The 18,894-nt window shown below is 46.5% G+C and overlaps 2 protein-coding genes across 3 annotated transcripts in view; one reads left to right on the top strand and one right to left on the bottom strand.

Moving 5' to 3' along the window:
* ACY3 (aminoacylase 3) overlaps window positions 1–5,410 on the top strand; it is a 242,546-nt gene extending 237,136 nt beyond the window's left edge. Inside the window, exon 6 of the mRNA XM_040320886.1 lies at window positions 4,873–5,410. Within this exon, the coding sequence (XP_040176820.1) occupies window positions 4,873–4,980 (108 nt within the window). The 3' untranslated portion in view covers window positions 4,981–5,410. The remainder of the gene's footprint in view (window positions 1–4,872) is intronic.
* Window positions 5,411–13,979: 8,569 nt separating this feature from the next.
* The window catches only part of UNC93B1 (unc-93 homolog B1, TLR signaling regulator), a 259,616-nt gene continuing 254,701 nt past the window's right edge, over window positions 13,980–18,894 (bottom strand). For both annotated transcript variants that reach the window (XM_040320883.1, XM_040320884.1), the window contains 3 exons: window positions 15,907–16,180; window positions 15,176–15,294; window positions 13,980–14,469 (listed from right to left, as the gene is read on the bottom strand). In XM_040320883.1, the coding sequence (XP_040176817.1) occupies window positions 14,164–14,469; window positions 15,176–15,294; window positions 15,907–16,180 (699 nt within the window). In that variant the 3' untranslated portion in view covers window positions 13,980–14,163. The remainder of the gene's footprint in view (window positions 14,470–15,175; window positions 15,295–15,906; window positions 16,181–18,894) is intronic.

The raw sequence follows: 18,894 nt of genomic DNA, 5'->3' as shown, positions 1-18,894 counted from the left end.
AGTATCCCAAGGGGTCCCCGAGGGATTAGGCAAGGTTATCCGTCGGTGTATAAGGGCAGGATTGGCAGGATGGTGCAGGATTGTACAGAGGGATCTCGGAGCTGCTAGGAAAGACGTCCGCTTACATGCGCTCCAGGCCACGCCCCCCCGCATAGACTTTCTTTGTTTGGAATCCGATCTGAGTGGGCAGGGGGACATCTTGGTGGTAACAGATCACTTTACCCGTTATGCCCAAGCATTTCCTACTAGAGACCAGCAAGCAACCACAGTAGCAAAGACTCTTGTGGAAAAGTTTTGTCCATTATGGCTTACCTCAACGGATACATTTGGACCAAGGAAGGGACTTTGAGAGCAAATTAATAAAAAGACTGTTGGTCTACCAGGCATACAAAAGTCCAGGACTACTCCTTATCACCCACAAGGGGACCCTTGAAAGGTTCAACAGGACTCTCCTGAATATGTTGTGGACGTTGACTGCAGAACAGAAACCCCATTGGAGTAAACACATTACTGCACATGGTTCATGCCTACAACAGTACCAAAAGTGACACCACTGGGTATTCACCTTACAGATTGATGTTCGGCCGTGAAGCCCGATTACCAGCGGACCTGGCTTTTGGTTCCTCCTTGGATCACACATCAGAGACCTCCCATAGAGGGTATGTGGACAGGCTGCGGAGGAGCCTGAAGATAGCTTACGAGCAGGCTCAAGCCACCTCGAAACTCCAGAGTCAACAGGAACAAGAGAAACTTTGACCTGAAAGTAAGAGTTCAGGATGTTCAAACCAGGATGACCGGGTTTTGCTGAGGAATCTAGGCATCCCAGGGCAAGCATAAGTTGGCTGGATTGTTGAGATCACAGCCTTATTGTGTGTTGTAGGAAGCTTCCAGGCTCCCAGTGTATGAAATCAAGCCAGAAGGAAACACTGGGCCAATAAAAACCTGGCATCGGAATCACCTTTTACTCTCACTGAAGGCAGTCCAGGATAAGCACAGAGGAGGAATTCCCATCCACATCCACCGATGTGTGTAAGCCAATAACCAGATCTCAGCTTGCACCCTCTACAGATGAAGATGAGGAAGTGGAGATGAGTTGGCTGTGGCCTCCGGAAACTTCAGAAAACAAATGCCATATCTCTTCAGAAGTAGAGGAGGATAATAACGGAACTCTCAGGGCAGAGGCCCCAGAATTTGTGCCGGCAACTCATCTTGCAGAAGAGCCCAAGTACTCTTATTTACTCTCCATTTTTAGTCACTGAGAGGAGGGATGACGACATTTGTCAAAAAGGAATGGATACCCCGAAAGTGCAAAGAGAGACATTCGCCCACCACGCCAGACTGACTTATGATACATTGAGCGATTGCTCTGAAGCATCTCAGTTTTCTCAGCAAAAGAAACCTTGAACTGTCTGGTCCCTCTACTTTTGATTCAGTAAGGGACAACCCCACCTCACCCCTTGGCACATCTGTACCAGACACAGTAGTATCAGCTGTGAGTGCACAGGATAGCTCCCCATCATATGACAATTGGTGGGAAGCTCCTCTGTCTGTATTGTATGACCGTATAGAGGCTAAAATGCAGAATAGAGTTAGCAAATTAAACCTCTTTGGAGGACCAAAGAGATAAAGTAGGGGGAGTGTGTAGCGCTGACATTCTTGTATATTGATGTGTGTTTGCATACTTTAATACAACGTCTATGGACATTGCTATGTTTAAGTATTTGGAGCCATCTAGTGACCAAAACTGGTAATGCAGAGAGATGTTTTGTTGAGGATTTTGGTTGCCTTGGAGACGAGGAGAGACAGGGGAAAACAATCCTGGTTGTTGGGGCAAGTGATCTGAGGGTGCCCGAGGGACAGTGACCGGATTGCAGAGACCGAGAGACACTCATCTGAGCATCGGAGAACCGGATCCATCCAGCGGAGCTGAACGGAGCTGACGGAGAGCAAGTTGCTGTCACAGGACCCTGAACAAAAGTTACTACCCGGAGCTCCGATCCAGTGGGTTGAGGCGGGTCACGACCCTTATTTTGCTAAGTTTACACGCAGATAGACTCATATACAGGCCTCACTGGGATTTATAGTTCCACAGAGGAGCAGAGAAACTGACACTGAGAAGGCTTGAGGCCTATCTAATTTGACGTTTCAAGCGATTTCAAATAGTTGTTGCAGTTACACCAGGAGCATTTTCACTTCAATTTGACTCATCAAAACTGTGGATTACAAATCACTTTAGCTAGCGAAGAAAAGAAGATCCAAGACCCAAGTACTTTAAGTGAGATCTCACGCATAGCTAATAAAGTAGGGGGAGCTCCCAGGTATAAAATGTTTATGTATACTGTTTTCAAATAGCTTATGTTTAAATCAATTGTGCTGTCTTACGTTGGGATGACAGCCACAATTACTGTAATCACTTCTTTGCATATTTCACAGTAAAATATATCTCTGGTAAGTATCCAGTTGTTGTGGCGTACTGTTTTTCTCACTCCAAGTGCAGTCAGTGGATCCTGGGGTTATAATACAGATATTTTGTATTGTCTTACATTGTATTGTATTGCATTGCATCACAGCTGTGCCAAGGGGATTGAGCCAAGTTAGTGGGGTTTATTGGTAGAGTGCAGGCCCAAATTAAACCAGCAGCTCCTTCGGGGGTCAGTGCTACACACGCTTTTACAGCGTGAGGAGAGCCAGTAACTGGCAAGTGTGACAGGGGACATCTACACAGATAATCAGGGCACTGAACATCAGTGCAGCCCCATCAGTGCCACCTATCAGTACCTATCAGTTCCCATCAGTGTCTGGGCACTGGGCAGGAAGGGATAAAGTGCCCTGTATTGAAGTAGTTAATAATTGCAGGCCTACTTTTATGTCTTCCAGATCTGCCTGAAGTTCTGCTTTAAGCCTAGTTTACACCTATGCATTTTTTAGTGCATGTTGGAGATCCAGACTGCTGCTTTTCACAAAGAGTCCAGATCTCCAGTGGTCACATAAGCCCCCTGCACAGTGCTCCAATCCCTGAGAAGCATTTTGATTAAAGCAGTGCGCAGGGGAGGGGATTGTCTGACTACTTCTCACGAGTGGGAAGCGGATCTTGACCATAGAAGCTACATTTGGTATTTGCATCATAGAGCACCTGGGTTTTAGGATCCTTGAGTTTTATGAAAATCATCCAAGGATGTGAGCAAGCATCTTGTATTGCCATCTTAAGTAACAAGAGTCTATAGGTTTACATCAAGGTGAACCTTTGGCTAAGCATCACTGACTTCTGTAGCTGTAGGCACTGTGAGGTAGTTGTTCAAGTCATGCTCTCAGCAGCTAGCTCCCTATTTCCAGCAGCGACTCTGTAGCTCAACCTTCCCTACTATTCCTTCCAGGGGCGTTGCTAGGTGGCAAAAAGATCAGGGGCTTCAGCCCGAGGTTGAAGGCCAGAAGCGTGGGGGGGGGGGTGGTTTGATGTGACCTACCTACACTGACCGTAGTGACCTACCTACACTGACGGTAGTGACCTACCTACACTGACCTACCTACACTGACGGTAGTGACCTACATACACTGATGGTAGTGACCTACATACACTGACCTATATACACTGACCTGACCTACACACACACACTGACATTTACATACACATTACACTGTGTGTGCTGTCTGACCTACCTCCGCTCAGCGGTTTGTCACAACAGGCACTACTGTAGTCAGACAGTCATTCCGTGAGGGGAGGAGAGCCGGGGAGGAGAGGAGAGCCGCCCGCCCGAGCGCCGAGAGGGGATGTGACGCGGCGGCCACATTGTAATTCCCGCCTTCTGGAGTCTGCAGCGTCTATGATGGACGTCACACGTCCTGTGGTCCGGCATTGGACCAGTAGGACGTCCATCATAGGCGTTGCCCAGGCTCCAGAGGGCGGGACCTCCTATGAAACTTGTCAAGATGGCAGGACTCGGCCACTATCGGCAAGGCTCGGTCTGGTCCGGATCAGCTCGGTCCCAGCGACTCGGCAGTGCTCGGCCACACTCGGCGGTGCTCGGGATCAGATCGGTCCAGTCACTCGCCGCTCGGGGCTAATAATGGAGACCTAAATGCCGGAGACACTGGGCTTTTCGGGGACCCATTCGGTGCTCCAGCCTCCCAAGCCCGGGTCTCCCGACGCCCCTGCTTCCTTCCCAGAGCTCCTTCTCTGTGTTTACATTAGAGATTAGAAGGCTGGAGGGTTGCTTTGAACTTTGAAGATGAGTTGCTGCACAGTACCTGAAGCGCCAGAAGTCAGTGCAGGCTTGTTTTAAAGGGTCACTAAAGGAAAAAAACATTTTTTCTGAAATGACTGTTTACAGGGTATAGAGACATAAAAGTTAACTGATTCCTTTTTAAAAAATGATTACAAATAGATAAAAATCAATCATATCATGTGCCTGCAGGTTAGTTTCACTTTTAAACTGGTTTCATGTTCCTGTGAACTAGAGAGACACACAGAACAAAAACAAACAAATCCAGGGCAGTGTTGTGTTTTTAAAATGAATCTGATTGGTTTCTGTTAAGTTTTAAACACACAGTATTGACCAGCTTAGACCACCGTGAAAAGCTCTCAGTACTGTGGTTATAAGGAAACAGGCAACCAGGAAGTGTGGAGATCACAGCAGAATTACAGGCAACTTCAAAGCAAAAACGAACAATAAGGACATGAAACCAGAACTGCAGTAAGGTAAAGGACGCTATTTAGCAAAAAAAAAAAAAATTCCTTTAGTGATCCTTTAATGCTCAATTTCTGCCTGTGAATATGTAAATACTTGTATTACCATGACACGAGTTCAGTTCAAGCTAACTGGCACTAAATGAAACGTACATATGATTTATGCAAACAATAACATGTCTTTGTAGGATAAAGATTTTTCACTGCTACACCCTGGGGACCTGCTCTTTCTGAGTCTAGATGGACAATCAATACATTACAGTGGAGAGAAGCCCCTTTACCCAGTCCTTTATTAACGAAGCTGCTTATTATGAGAAGAAGATTGCGCTTATACTGGCTGAGAAGGTCCGGGTGTCTGTTCCTGCCCTGAGAAGACGAACACACTAAATACCAAAGCAACATGTCAGCTTGTTAAAGGGGTATTTTACTTTGAAGCAAATTCCTGGCAAGAAATTTTTCAGTTTTGGTTGAAATGTTTTGAGGGTTTTGGTGTCTCACTTGAGAGATTTTTCCTTCACCTTTTGCCCTGGAGACAAAACAGGAAATGGGAGGAAAATCCCTTTTAGACAGTTGTCATTGAAACAGTTATCCTGGATTCCAAGATTCCCCCTCACTTCCTGTTGGCAGCTATAACATTTTAGATTTAATATTTGAATTGTATACTTGCTGTCACTAGGCCAAATAGAGAGGATAAAACTCACCAGCAGGGGTACAGCAAAAAAAAAACAAAAAAAAAAAAAAAACCTAATTGTTGTATTTTACCGTTTCCTACCCAATCCAGAACAAAAAAAAATGTTTGGACTGAAGATACACTTTAAATCAGGGGTGTCCAAACTTTTTTCAAAGAGAGCCAGATTTGATGAAGTGAACATGCGTGAGGGCCGACTATTTTTCCTGACATTTTTTGAACCATTAAAATTAAATGCAAATTAACGAATACACTGCCCAACGAGAATTCTCTTGCCTTTGTGGCTGTGTGTGGTGAAGAGTCTAAGAATGAGCTTGGGCGTGTTATTTGGATATACCGTATTTATCAGCGTATAACACGCACCCTCATTTTAAGAGGGAAGTTTCAATACAATTCAAATACAATTTTAAATAATGAACTGTTAAGCAAAATAAGGATCAATGCCCATGAATGCAGCCTCACCATTGCCATGAATGCAGCCTCACCATTGCCATGAATGTAGCCTCACCATTGCCATGAATGCAGCCTCACTATTGCTATCAGTGCAGCTGGATCAATGCCCATCTACAGCCTCGTAGGGGACAGGGAGGGGGGTGGGACGAGTGCCAACGGATTACATACAGAAGAATCTCCTGTTTTCTTGGTGACCTTCCTATTACAGAGGCCGCCAAGTAAACAGGAGATTCTCCTGTATGTTAATCTGACAGCACTCATTCCACCCCCCTCCCTTCCCCTCCGAGGCTGCCAGAACGATAATACGGTATATATCTTTTGTGGCCCCCCAACGAATCCCAGAGTGCCATGCGGTGCTCTGGGATTCGTTGGGGGCCACAAAAAATATGTATATGTCCAAATTACCAGTGGGGCCCGCATTAAACCAAAACGCGGGCCGCATTTGGCCCCCGGGCCGGACTTTGGACATGCCTGCTTTAAATGATAAGTGGGGGACTATTTTATAATCTTTCTAGTGGTGGCGAGATCACTCCACCCTCAAATTTGACGGCCAAAACAGCACCTGTGCTTGGCATTAAGTTATATTTTCTGCATTTACCATGGACAATAAATTAGTTTGAACAGACAATTTTTACCTGCAATGGCACTGAAGAGGAATTCAAGATTGTCATTTCACATCTAAAAAAAATGTGATGCATCTCAAGGTCTCCAACAAGGGTCTTTTTTTTTTATTATAGAGGCAAACCTTTGCAATAGCCTAAATTTGGTGATTTGTTATTCGCACATATTCACTCACTGGACTTTTTTTGTTCTTTGTTTCTTTTTTTGTTGACCCCAGCCACTTTCTCACTAGTATTGGGATAAAACTGCATGTAAATCTATGAATGCTTCAGCATGATTACATTTGTTATAAAATTAAGAAAGGAGAGGCATAGCTGGAATTCCATGGGAAGCTCTCCCTGATGGGCTACCTCAACATTATAAAAGCCACTTCTACCATAAACTGAGCAATCGGTTTTGCCAGAACTTATGTTTTGATTTTTACTTACAGCTTTTTATAGAGTCTTTACTGGGTTTATAGTTTCAAATTTACACTTAGTTGGTCTCATTTGTATATCTATACAAATCTCAGTATTCTATTTTAGCATGTAAGATTGTTTTGGAAAAAAATCATGTAATATTTGAATAAAACTTCTGCATATTATATTTAAGTATGGATTATTCTGTTTATTCAGAACTGAGTGTGGTTACTAGAGTGAGGTTTGACAAATACGAAACTTTGCGGAGAGAACATGAACACCATACCATTCTCATTTTACCCAAAATCTCAAGACTATAACAGAAACATTAACATTTAAATCTCATGGCTATATGAGGAATCTATGTATTGCATAGATACTTGATGGACAAAGTGATCATGTTTATGTAAGGACTGGAACTGAGTATTTTGTCCTACTGAATCTTTAAAGGGCTTGTAAAGCTTTGTGTTTTTTCACCTTAATGCATCCTATGAAGATGGGCCCCTCAGAAGACGAGGATCGGGGGCCACTCTGTGCAAAACAAACTGCACAGTGGAGGTAAGTGTTTGTTATTTAAAAAAAAAAAAAGTACCTTTACAACCCCTTTAACTTGGTGGTATCATCAAGATTTCAGATGCACCCAATTAGAAGCAAGAGATGAAGTAATCAACTTTTATCTTTTCTGGCTTTATTAAGAAGTCAAAATCATAATATATAAATACCAGTATATTTCAACCCCTTACGTTTCTACATGAATCTACCCACACGACACCTATAATTCCTACTGACAGGGGCCTGGGCTTGACACTGTTCACGGTGTTACCTCCAGCACTAGGTCATGGCCCGGGGGTGGGACCTATGGGCAGACAGTAATTGGCTTAGCACCTCCTGCACATGGATCCTGATTTATATAGTTTTTTTTTGTATTTTGACTTAAATGACTACACACTCCACAAATACTTGAGTGGAAAACTGCAGTACTTTAGAAGGCATAATAAGAACAGAGATCTATGCTCTGCTAAAGGAATGCACCACTGCCATTAAGGCATAAAAGGGGGGGGGGGGGTGGCATTAAAAAAAGATTGATGTTATAACAGAGTAAAGGGCTGCTTGACCACTTGAGGACCGCCCTAACACCGATATACATCAGCAGAATGGCACGGCTGGGCACAATCATGTATGTGATTGTTAAATGCCCAGCCGTGGGTCGCAGGCGCGCACCCGCAACCCGGTCCGAAGCTCCGTGACCGCAGGACCCGCTCGCCGCCGAGTCCCACGATTGGTCACAGGAGCTGAGAACGGGGAGAGGTGTGTGTAAACACACCTCCCGTTCTTCACAGTGGCGCTGTCATTGATCGTCTGGTTTCCTGATATTGGGAAAGGCGATCCATGACGTCACACATCCAGCCCCGCCCCCCTACAGTTAGATACACATATGAGGTCACACTTAACCCCTTCAGTGCCCTCTAGTGGTTAACTCCCAACATGCAATTGTAATTTTCACAGTAAACAATGCATTTTTATAGCAGTTTTTGCTGTGAAAATGACAATGGTTCCAAAAATGTGTCAAAATTGTCCGATGTGTCCGCCATAATGTCTCAGTCACAAAAAAAAAACTGAGGAAAAAAAATAGGATTTTTGTACTCACTGTAAAATCCATTTTTTCTGAGTTCATGGACGGACACAGCAGCAATTGACCTTAGGTTATATATCCTTCCTTTCAGGAGAGACTAGGCAGAAAAAACACCACTCTCTGGCCTCATGCAGCTCCAGTCGTAAGCAAGCAGTACAAACAAAAGAAGGGGCGGGTGCTGTGTCCGTCCATGAACTCAGAGAAATGGATTTTACGGTGAGTACAAAAATCCTATTTTCTCTTTCATTCATGGACAGACACAGCAGCAATTGACCTTGGGGACGTCCCCAAGCAGTGTCAAAAATTTCGAGGGGTGGGAAAAATCACAGCAAACCAAACTTCACCCCAAACAAGCCAGAGTTTCTCAACGGAGGAACTCCAACCTTAAACAGCCGCCTGTAAAACCTTGCGGCCAAAAGAGGCATCCGCACTCACATCCACCTTGTAAAATTTTGAAAAGGTGTGGATAGATGACCAGGTCGCTGCCTTACACAACTGTAAAACAGACGCTTGATGGCGGAAAGCCCAAGAGGCACCAATCGCCCTGGTCGAATGCGCCGTAACCTGAAAGGGAGGTGCCCGCCCCTTTAGGGCATAGACCTGGAGCACGACCTGTCTGATCCACCTAGAAATGCTGGCCGACCGAGACCACCAGACCTTTCTTAGGACCAGTCACCGACACGAACAGTGAGTCCGACCTTCGAAACGGAGCCGTAGCAGACAAGTACACCCGTAGGGCCCGAACTCTGTCCAAGGAATGCAAAGTGGCTTCCTCGGGTTCTTCGGTCGAGGACATAGAGATGGCAAAACAATGTCCTCATTAATGTGAAAAGCCAAAACAACCTTTGAAGGAATGACGGCTGCGGCCGCAGCACCACCTTATCCTTAAGATGACTAAATAAGGAGCCTTGCAAGACAAGGCCGCCAGCTCAGATACCCGTCTGACCGAGGTAATTGCCACCAGAAAAAACACCTTCTGGGACAGTCAACAAGAGAATCTTCCGAATGTCCTCAAACGGGCCTCTTGAAGCACCGAAAGGACTAATTCAAGTCCCATGGAGGCAGTGGAGGGCGCCGCCAAGGGTCGCTGAAAGTAAACAGCTAGAGCCGAAATCTGACTCTTAATCGTACTTAAGGCGAGAGTCTGATCCACTCCACGCTGTAAGAACAGCAGAATCCGGGACATCACGTATGTACGGGGGTGCATTTCATCTCTTCACACATAGAGATGTAGGCCTTCCACGTACGATGTTAAATCTTTCGTGAAGTACACTTCCGTGCTCGTAGCATGGTAGAGATCACCGAGCCCGAAAGGCCTCGGTCCTTTAGCACATGGCTCTCAACAGCCACGCCGTTAAAGCCAGCGACTGTAAAGCAGGATGAAAGATAGGACCCTGCGACAGAAGATCTTCTCTCAGGGTAGACGCCAAGGGACGTCTGCCACCAGATGCACCAGGTCCGCGTACCAAGGACGGTGCGGCCAATCCGGAGCGATCAGTTGGTATCCCCTCGGCTTCCACTCTGTGCAGCAGGCAAGGAAGAAGCTTCAGAGGAGGGAAGGCGAAGATTAGGCGATAGTGACCCCATGGATCCCTTGACCAGGCCACGAACCATGACACCTTCCGATTGAGACGGGACGCCAGAAGGTCCACGTCTGGAGTGCCCCATTTTTTGGCACAGACTCTGAAACACCTCCGGGTGTAGCAACCATTCTCCTTGGTCTAGTGCTTGGCGACTTAGGTAGTCGGCTTGCCAGTTCAGCACCCCCGGAATGTCCACGGCCGACAGAGCCGGAACGTACCTTTCGGCCCACCGGAGGATGTGCGTGACTTCCGTCGCTGCAGCCAAGCTCCATGTGCCTCCCTGATGATTGACGTAAGCCACGGCCGTGGCGTTGTCAGACTGGATCCTGACCGGTCGGTCCTGCAGACCCAGAGACCACTTGGAGAGACACAACTTGATCGCTCGCTGGGCTGACTGGACACCCCAGACACCCCCCAGCCAGAGAGGCTGGCATCCGTCATGACCATTGTCCAATGGCACCGCAGAAACGATTTCCCGGTCCGAAGTACCGGAGACGTCAGCCACCACACTAGGGAGGACTTGACCAGTTGACTCACCCGAATCTGATAATCCAGAGACGAAGGAAGCTTGTCCCAACGTGACAGAATCTCTTTCTGCAACACTCGGGTGTGGAGTTGGGCATACGGAACTGCCTCGAAAAAGGACACCATCAGACCCAGTACTCTCATGCAAAAGCAAAGCGACGCCCATCTCTGGGTCGCCAACCGCTGTACCGCAGACTGCAGTGTCTGAAGTTTTTCCGTTGGGAGGAAAACCCTCGCCTCTGAGGACTAACCCCAGGTATTCCAGCCGCTGAGACGGTACCAGTACTGACTTCTGGGCATTCAATATCCAACCGAATTCTCTGAGGGTTTGACAGGTGATAGACACATCCTCTTCTAATTCTGAGCTTGAAGAAGCTCTCAGAAGAAAGTCGTTCAGGTAACCTACGATAGCGATCCCGCGCTGCCTCAGCAGGGCCAGAATCGGGGCGAGCACCTTGGTGAAAACCCGTGGTGCCGAGGCCAGGCCGAACGGGAGGGCCACGAATTAAAAGTAGTCCTCTCCGACCGCAAAACGCAGAATCTCTGGTGTTTTGGCATATGAGGATATGCAGGTATGCGTCCGTGATATCCAAGGATGCTAGGAAATCCCCCTGATGGAGCGCTGCCACTACAGAGCGAATCAACTCCATTCTGAATTTTTGCACTTTGACAAAACAATTGAGGGCCTTGAGGTCCAGGCTTGGACGGACCCCTTCCTTCTTGGGGACTACAGATTGGAATAAAACCCCTGAAACCGTTCTGTTGAGGGAACCGGTACAATCACCCCCTTGACCAGCAGATCCTGGACAACCCCTGACAGATCCTTCCGGCGAGCCGGAGGTTGAAGGGAAAAAATCTGTTTGGTGGACAAGAGAGAAAGTCTATCTTGTACCCCGAGGAACTACTTAGCAAAACCAAATGTTCGGAAAGAAAAGACCTCTACCGAGCCGTGAGTTCGCGAAGCCGGCCCCCCACCCGAGATGTGGGCGAGGGCAGAACTTCATGCAGAGGCAGGCTTGTTCGGCTTGCGGTACCAGGTGCGCTTTTGCCCTTCAGCGGGAGCCTTAGCACCCTGAAAATGATTTCCTGCCACACTTGGCGGGCGAAAAACACGCTTGGGGGTAGTAAAAGAGTACCCTTGCTTATGGCGAGGCTCCTTACCCTTCCCAGATTGCGGGAGCAGAGTGCTCTTACCACCTGTGGCATCCTTTATGATGTCATCCAGGGACGCCCCAAAAAAACGTTCACCCTTAAAGGGTAAAACCACCAAGGCCTTTTTAGAAGAATGGTCCGCAGACCAACACTTCAGCCACACAAGGCGGCGTAGCACCACCGCGTAGGCGGAGGCCCTGGAGAGCAAGGGGAGCGTATCCAGGGCCGATTTACAGACCAACTTTGGGCCCTGCACCAACTGGTCGGCCAGGTCCACACAGGCCTCAGGAGCATTATACGCCTCCAGCTCCTGCAGCAAGGACTTTGCCCGTTCGGTAAGTGTCTGCGACACCAGAGCCCCGGCCAAAGCCGGTCTCACCGCCGAACCCACCACTGTGAACATGGAGCGAGCCACAGCCTCAGCTCTCCTATCTGCGGGGTCCTGAAAAAAACGGGAGCCCCTTCCACAGGTAACGTGGTGGCCTTGTTCAGTCTGGACTGACAGCAAAGTATTTTGGAACAGCAAAACCTTCTGTGGCTGATCCCATTCCTTGTATAACAGTTTGTCCAGATATGGAACACAAGGAAACACTTTCGCGGTGGGGGGTGGCTTGCGGAACCCAAAAGGGACTGGCATGTCTGATGCCTCCGCACAATCCTCAAGTTTTTGAATATCCCGCACCGCAGTGATAAGAGCTCCAACAACGCCTTATCATGCGCTGACCCTGAAGCAGAGTCATCCTCACCCTGACGGAACCAGGGCCAGGTGCAGTAGCAGGGCCGTGTCAGAGACATCCCCAGAAGAAGCCATAGGGAGGGGGTGCTTTTTACCCCCCTTCTGGCCACTCGCCGCTTCAATCCCGGCAACAAACGCCTCAAGGACTGCCGTCATAGTATCCACCGAGGCTGCAGGAACAGGGGCACTAAGGGTTAACTCTGGCATGCTTGGGGTAGAAGCCTCCGGTTCGGACGCCATGCTGACCCACCATATATGCCTCCCTTGTACTGCAAGGCAGGACCCACAGGTCACCCTCCCAGCCGCAACAGAGAGCACCACCCGACCAGGCTGCAGTGCTGCTGAGAAGCTGAGAACGCTGCCCGTGCTGTGCCGTCCCTCAGGAAGTGTGCTGAGAGCTGTGGCGCCGTTATTTTGGTCACTAGAGACCAAAAACTTTTCCAAGATGGCCGCAGACATGCAGAAAAACAGCACGTGGGCTACAAGAAAATGGCCGCCGATTCAAAAAAGGCGCGTCAGTGGCAAAATGGCGGCCATACACGCGTTTTAAAAACACAGTGACAAACACAGCAGAACACAGTAAAAGGCACCAGACCCTGCAGGCCCCCCCCCCCCAGCACACACGGCACCATAAAGTACATGAAAAAATAGCATCCCACAGCAGCGCAGCCCCCTGGTAGTAACGAAGCCCCCCAGGTGGACCCCCCACCTCACGACCGCCACCCAGAAAGCGGGGAAGAAGACCCAACGTCCGCAGCAGATACGGCATGGCTGTCAGCCCGGCACACTGTGACTCAGCCATAGAGACCGGTCATATGTGTGCCCTGTAGCATATAGTTCACTGTCCACCCCTGGAGCAACGGGGCATGTCGTGGACGGCCCAGTGCATAGCTAAAGGCTGCCACACGCTCGATGGCTGAACATGGGGGGACTACAAGGATCGAGGATCCAGCCTGTCACCCAGTCAGCAGTTGATTGTAGATCCCAGGATCCAAAAATGCAGGAAAAAATCAAATAAAGTGAAAAAAATCGCAAAAAATCTCCAGAGCACATGGGCTCCAGAAGGGCCATGTCTTCTCCTAACGCTAGGCAGAAAAAAACTGGAGCTGCATGAGGCAGAGAGTGGGATGTACCCGGGGGACCCTCCCTCTGCGAGGTGCTGTACTGAGAGAAGTGTTTTAACACTTGAAGTGCTATTTTTTCTGCCTAGTCTCTCCTGAAAGGAAGGATATATAACCTAAGGTCAATTGCTGCTGTGTCCGTCCATGAACGGAAGAGAAAAAACTTTTTTTTCTATATTTTTGGGGGATATTTGTTAATACAAAAAGTAAAAAATATTGATTTTTTTTCAAAATTTCGCTCTATTTTTGTTTATAGCGCAAAAAATAAAAAACGCAGAGGTGATTAAATACCACCAAAAGAAAGCTCTATTTGTGGGGAAAAAAAGGACGCCAATTGTGTTTGGGAACCACGTCGCACGACCGTGCAATTGTCAGTTAAAGCGACGCAGTGCTGAATTGCAAAAAGGGGCCTGGTCCTTTACCTGCATATTGGTCCGGGTCTTAAGTGGTTAAAAGAAAAAGGGCCTCATTAATGTTTTGGAGAAAGAACTGTCTGTTGTCCACCCCAACCAATTGTATTCTCTTTTTTGTCTTTTTGGATTGGGGAAATGGTTACTCCTCCTCCTGCATTACTCCTCATCTATTGCCTGCTTATAGCAGTGTTCTTCATTCCTGCGCCTCCTCCGGGCTCGAGCTGGTTGCTCTTCTTCGTCATTTTCCGCTTCACTTCCAGATCTCTCACCACTTTCATTCCCCTCCTCCGATTCTGACTCGTCAGAGTTTTCTTCTTCCAAGTAGCGGTAACCCTTCATCTTGTGGCGAGGGGCAGGGATCTTGGGGATGCGGGGCCTACATTTAGAGCTTATTTTACGCTCCATCCAGAGATAGGAAAGGACAGAAATTAAAGCTGAGGCAAGCATAATCCCAAGTTTGGCCTATGATGAAAGAAACAGGGATTTTAATAGGATACAGTTTTGTAAAGTGCATCTGCATTGTTAGAGAAAACACTTTCTATTTGCTAAATAAGTAAAATGGTAGCAGGGACTGGGAAACCTTGTCCAAGGGGCAAAGTGAACCAGGCGATAGCAGGAACAGATTTTCATACACGGAAGAAAGTCTAATATGCAAAGTGGACCATGGTTCCATGGTGATTGATGGTTTATTTTTACACCTTTTCACCTCACCTACCTTTGAGGCTCTCCGCATTTGGTCTTATGACATCTCAAAGCTGCAAAAAAGCTGAGGCTGGAAGATATCCCTTTGCCAGGTCCAGTGATCATGGTCTGAACAGGAAGCAGGTAGCTTCATAACATGGGTCCTACTTTGATTAATGCCCAAATGGTAAAGTACTTCCCAGCCCAGTGTATCATATTAGAAATGCCCCTAAGCCCCGTCCTCGACTCAAACGCAAAGGTATATACTTTCAAAATTAACTAAAAAGAAAATGATTTGTTACATTTTTTTTTTTAAACTCTGATTATAATCTGATCATATGAAGGAAATGCATACAAACTGCTTTACATTTCATTTAGACACATCATGCTAAGCAAAGTTATGTGTAAACTATACAAGTAAAAATAATGAAAACAGAATATTTCTAAAAGAAATATAGTATGTAAAATGTAAATTAGATTTTCTTACCATCATTGGCAGCTCTGCCCACAAGTAGACAATAAATATGGCGAGAGCTTGGAGCCAGTGGTAAATGGTAAATACAAAGTCTTGACGTTCTTTATCCTCATAGAACATCCCTATTAAAACTGGAGAGAAGACAGTAAAAATCAATAAAAAAAATTATGATGACAGCTATACCTGTTTGCCAGTTAGAGGCCATCAAATAAAATATGTAGAATCAGCCTGAATGGTCCTGATCTCATGATTACAGGTTAAAGTTCCAATTCTTGTTGCTCGTGCTTCCATTCCATAGTTGGGGAAAGAGGGTTTTGTGACATTTTGGCCATTATTCATTGGAAGCCAACAAGACACACGGCCCTGCCTAACCCCCAATTGGAGATCAATCAGATAAATGCCTGTACCATTCTAAAACAACTTGATCTGAAATAAACATATTTTAATACACAGCCGTGAACCATGCTTCATTTGATAAAGAGCTAAGTAGAGTTCACTCTGCTGAAGACAATTGAATCTAACACAAGGTTTATGGGCATATGGTGTCTATTTGCAAGATATTACTGAATGTATCAGGCTTATTCAGCCAGGCAATATATATATATATATATATAAACAAATCAAGTTTAATAAGCTGTAGCATCCATCACAAATCATATTTTAGTAAATTCGAGTTGGTTAGGTAATAACATTACATCCGCCACACCCCAACACCCATACTATTACCCCAACATATCACTCACTGCTGAGGCCGGTCTTATTCAGGGCACTGCCCAAACCCCAAAGCACTGCTATCACATAAAGCGCAGGCCCCTGCGTTTGCAGCTTGGGTTGTGGACTCCAAAACATCAAGGCAATCAGGATGCAAATGTGCACTATGGCACCCCCAGTCAGGGGGATTTGGCGTGGTAGGTGAAGGAAACACAGGGCGAGGGTGGAGAAGACAGAGGCTGATAACCCATACACTGTGATTAAATATGGAAGCTTTTCTAAGCCGAGGGAGCACACTCCATAGCACTGCAGAAATAAGAAATAATAGTTTATTTATTTATTTATAGTGCAAACTACAAAGAGAACATGAAAAACAGGACATTTATCAGTAGGTACAGAGATAGAAGCAGATGAAGTTGTATAAAAAAAGCTTGACTTTTGCTGTAAAATACTAATTTTGTCTTGCCTCACCACCTACTAGGTCTCAATATTGGTCAGAAATACCTGATACAGCAGAGAAGCTCAGAAGGTGGGGCAGATCCAAAGGTGAAGACAATATTTGCATACTACTTCAGCTATAAACATTTAATTAGGTGCGCTGTCGCCTTTAAATGATTATAATCTCATACACACAGTGGCCCAGATTCAGAGAGCAATTGCGCCTGCGTAACCATAGTTACGCAGCTCAATTGCTGACTTGCTCCGGCGTTACGAATGCTCCTGATTCAGGAACATCATAACGCCGACTGCAGCCTAAAATCTGCGTGGCATAAGGCTCTTATGCCACGCAGATTTTAGGCTGCATTCTTGCGATGACCGCTAGGGGGTGCTCCCATTGTGCTCAGTGTATAGTATGCAAATTGCATACTAACACCGATTCACAATGTTGCGTGGGCCCTGCGTACGCAAGTTACAGAGTTTCCGTACGGCGTCTTTAGCGTAAGGCTGCCCCTTCTAATAGTAGGGGCAGCCAATGCTAAAGTATACCCGCCGTTCCCGCGTCGTGAAATTTAAATTTCACGTCATTTGCGTAAGTGATTCGTGAATGGCGCTGGACGCCATTCACGTTCACTTGGAAGCAAATGACGTCCTTGCGACGTCATTTGCCGCAATGCACGTCGGGAAAGTTTCCCGACGGAGCATGCGCTCTATGCTCGGCGCGGGAGCGTGCCTAATTTAAATGATTCCCGCCACCTACGGGATCATTTACATTAGGCGCCCTTACGCAGGGCAATTTTAAAGAGCGCACGCGCAATTTACGGAGCTCCTGCTCCGTGAATCGCGCGCAGTGCAGTAAATTTGCGGGGGCGCAGGGCAAAAACGCTGCCCTGTGCCTCCGTAAAAAAGGGGCAAATTCTACCTGAATCTGGGCCAATAAGTGCAAAATAGTCTGTGCAAAATATATGCTACAATAAACTAAATGTATTGAGTTATTTTGAGTGTTCGGGTATACAAATACTGTTTAGATTGCTGCTTTCTCTGAGATGAACATTTAGGCCCAGATCCACAAAGAACTTACACCGACATATCTATTCATACGCCGCGTAAGTTCTAAGATGCCCCGTCGTATCTTTGTTTTGTATCCACAAAACAAGATAAGACTGAATGTGGGCTTGATCCGACTGACGTACGTCTTATGCATATTTACGCTGGCCGCTAGGTGGCGCTTCCGTTGATTTCCGTGTAGAGTATGCAAATTAGCTAGATACGCCAATCCTCAAACGTACGTCCGCGCATTTTTTACGTCGTTTACGTAAGGCTTTTTTCGGCTTTTTACTTGGGGTCAAGTAGAATTAACATAAAACACGCCCACATCTTATCCATTTGAATTGCGCGCCCTTACGTCGACAAATTTACGCTATGCCGCCGTAACTTTAGACGCAAGTGCTTTGAGAATACAGTACTTGCTTCTCAAAGTAGCGGCGGCGTAGCGCAACTACGATACGTTACGCCTGCTTAAAATGATGCCGATCTGCGTGGATCTGGCCCTTAATTTTAAAATGTTTGGACTTGTTCACACTAAGCACAGAGGTTTCAATACACATATACAGTAACTTCAGCTGCATAATACTATACAGTGGGGATCGAAAGTTTGGGCACCCCAGGTAAAAATTTGTATTAATGTGCATAACGAAGCCAAGGAAAGATGAAAAAATCTCCAAAAGGCATCAAATTACAGATTAGACATTCTTATCATATGTCAAAAAAAGTTAGGTTTTATTTATATCATTTACACTTTCAAAATTACAGAAAACAAAAAAATGGCATCTGCAAAAGTTCAGGCACCCTGCAGAGTTAATATCTTGTACTGCCCCCTTTGGCAAGTATCACAGCTTGTAAACGCTTTTTGTAGCCAGCCAAGAGTCTTTCAATTCTTTTGAGGTATCTTTGCCCATTCTTCCTTCCAAAAGTCTTCCAGTTCTTTGAGATCTCTGGGCTGTCTGTCACGCACTGCTCTTTTAACCACTTAAGGACCCCTTCACGCCGATATACGTCGGCAGAATGGCACGGCTGGGCACATCCACGTACATGTACGTGGCTCTTTAAGCCCAGCCGTGGGGTCGCCGGCGCGCTCCCCGCGACCCGCTCCGAAGCTCCGTGACCACGGCCGCAGGACCCAATCGCCGCTGGAGTCCCGCGATCGGTCCCCCGGAGCTGAAGAACAGGGAGAGCTGTATGTAAACACAGCTTCCCCGTTCTTCACTGTGGCGCCGTGATCGATCGTGTGATCCCTTTTATAGGGATACACAATCAATGACGTCACACCTACAGCCACACCCCCCTACAGTTAGAAACACAGATGAGGTCATACATAACCCCTTCAGCGCAGTGGTTAACTCCCAAACTGCAATTGTCATTTTCACAGTAAACAATGCATGCAGAAATGTGTCAAAATTGTCCGAAGTGTCCGCCATAATGTCGCAGTCACGAAAAAAATCGCTGATCGCCGCCATTAGTAATAAAAAAAAAAATAATAATAATGCAATAAAACTATCCCCTATTTTGTAAACACTATAAAT

This window comes from Rana temporaria, chromosome 8 (assembly GCF_905171775.1).
Source record: "Rana temporaria chromosome 8, aRanTem1.1, whole genome shotgun sequence".
In the NCBI taxonomy this organism is placed as follows: domain Eukaryota; kingdom Metazoa; phylum Chordata; class Amphibia; order Anura; family Ranidae; genus Rana; species Rana temporaria.
The sequence above is the reverse complement of the archived record's forward strand: the minus strand, read 5'-3'. Positions and strand labels throughout refer to the sequence as shown.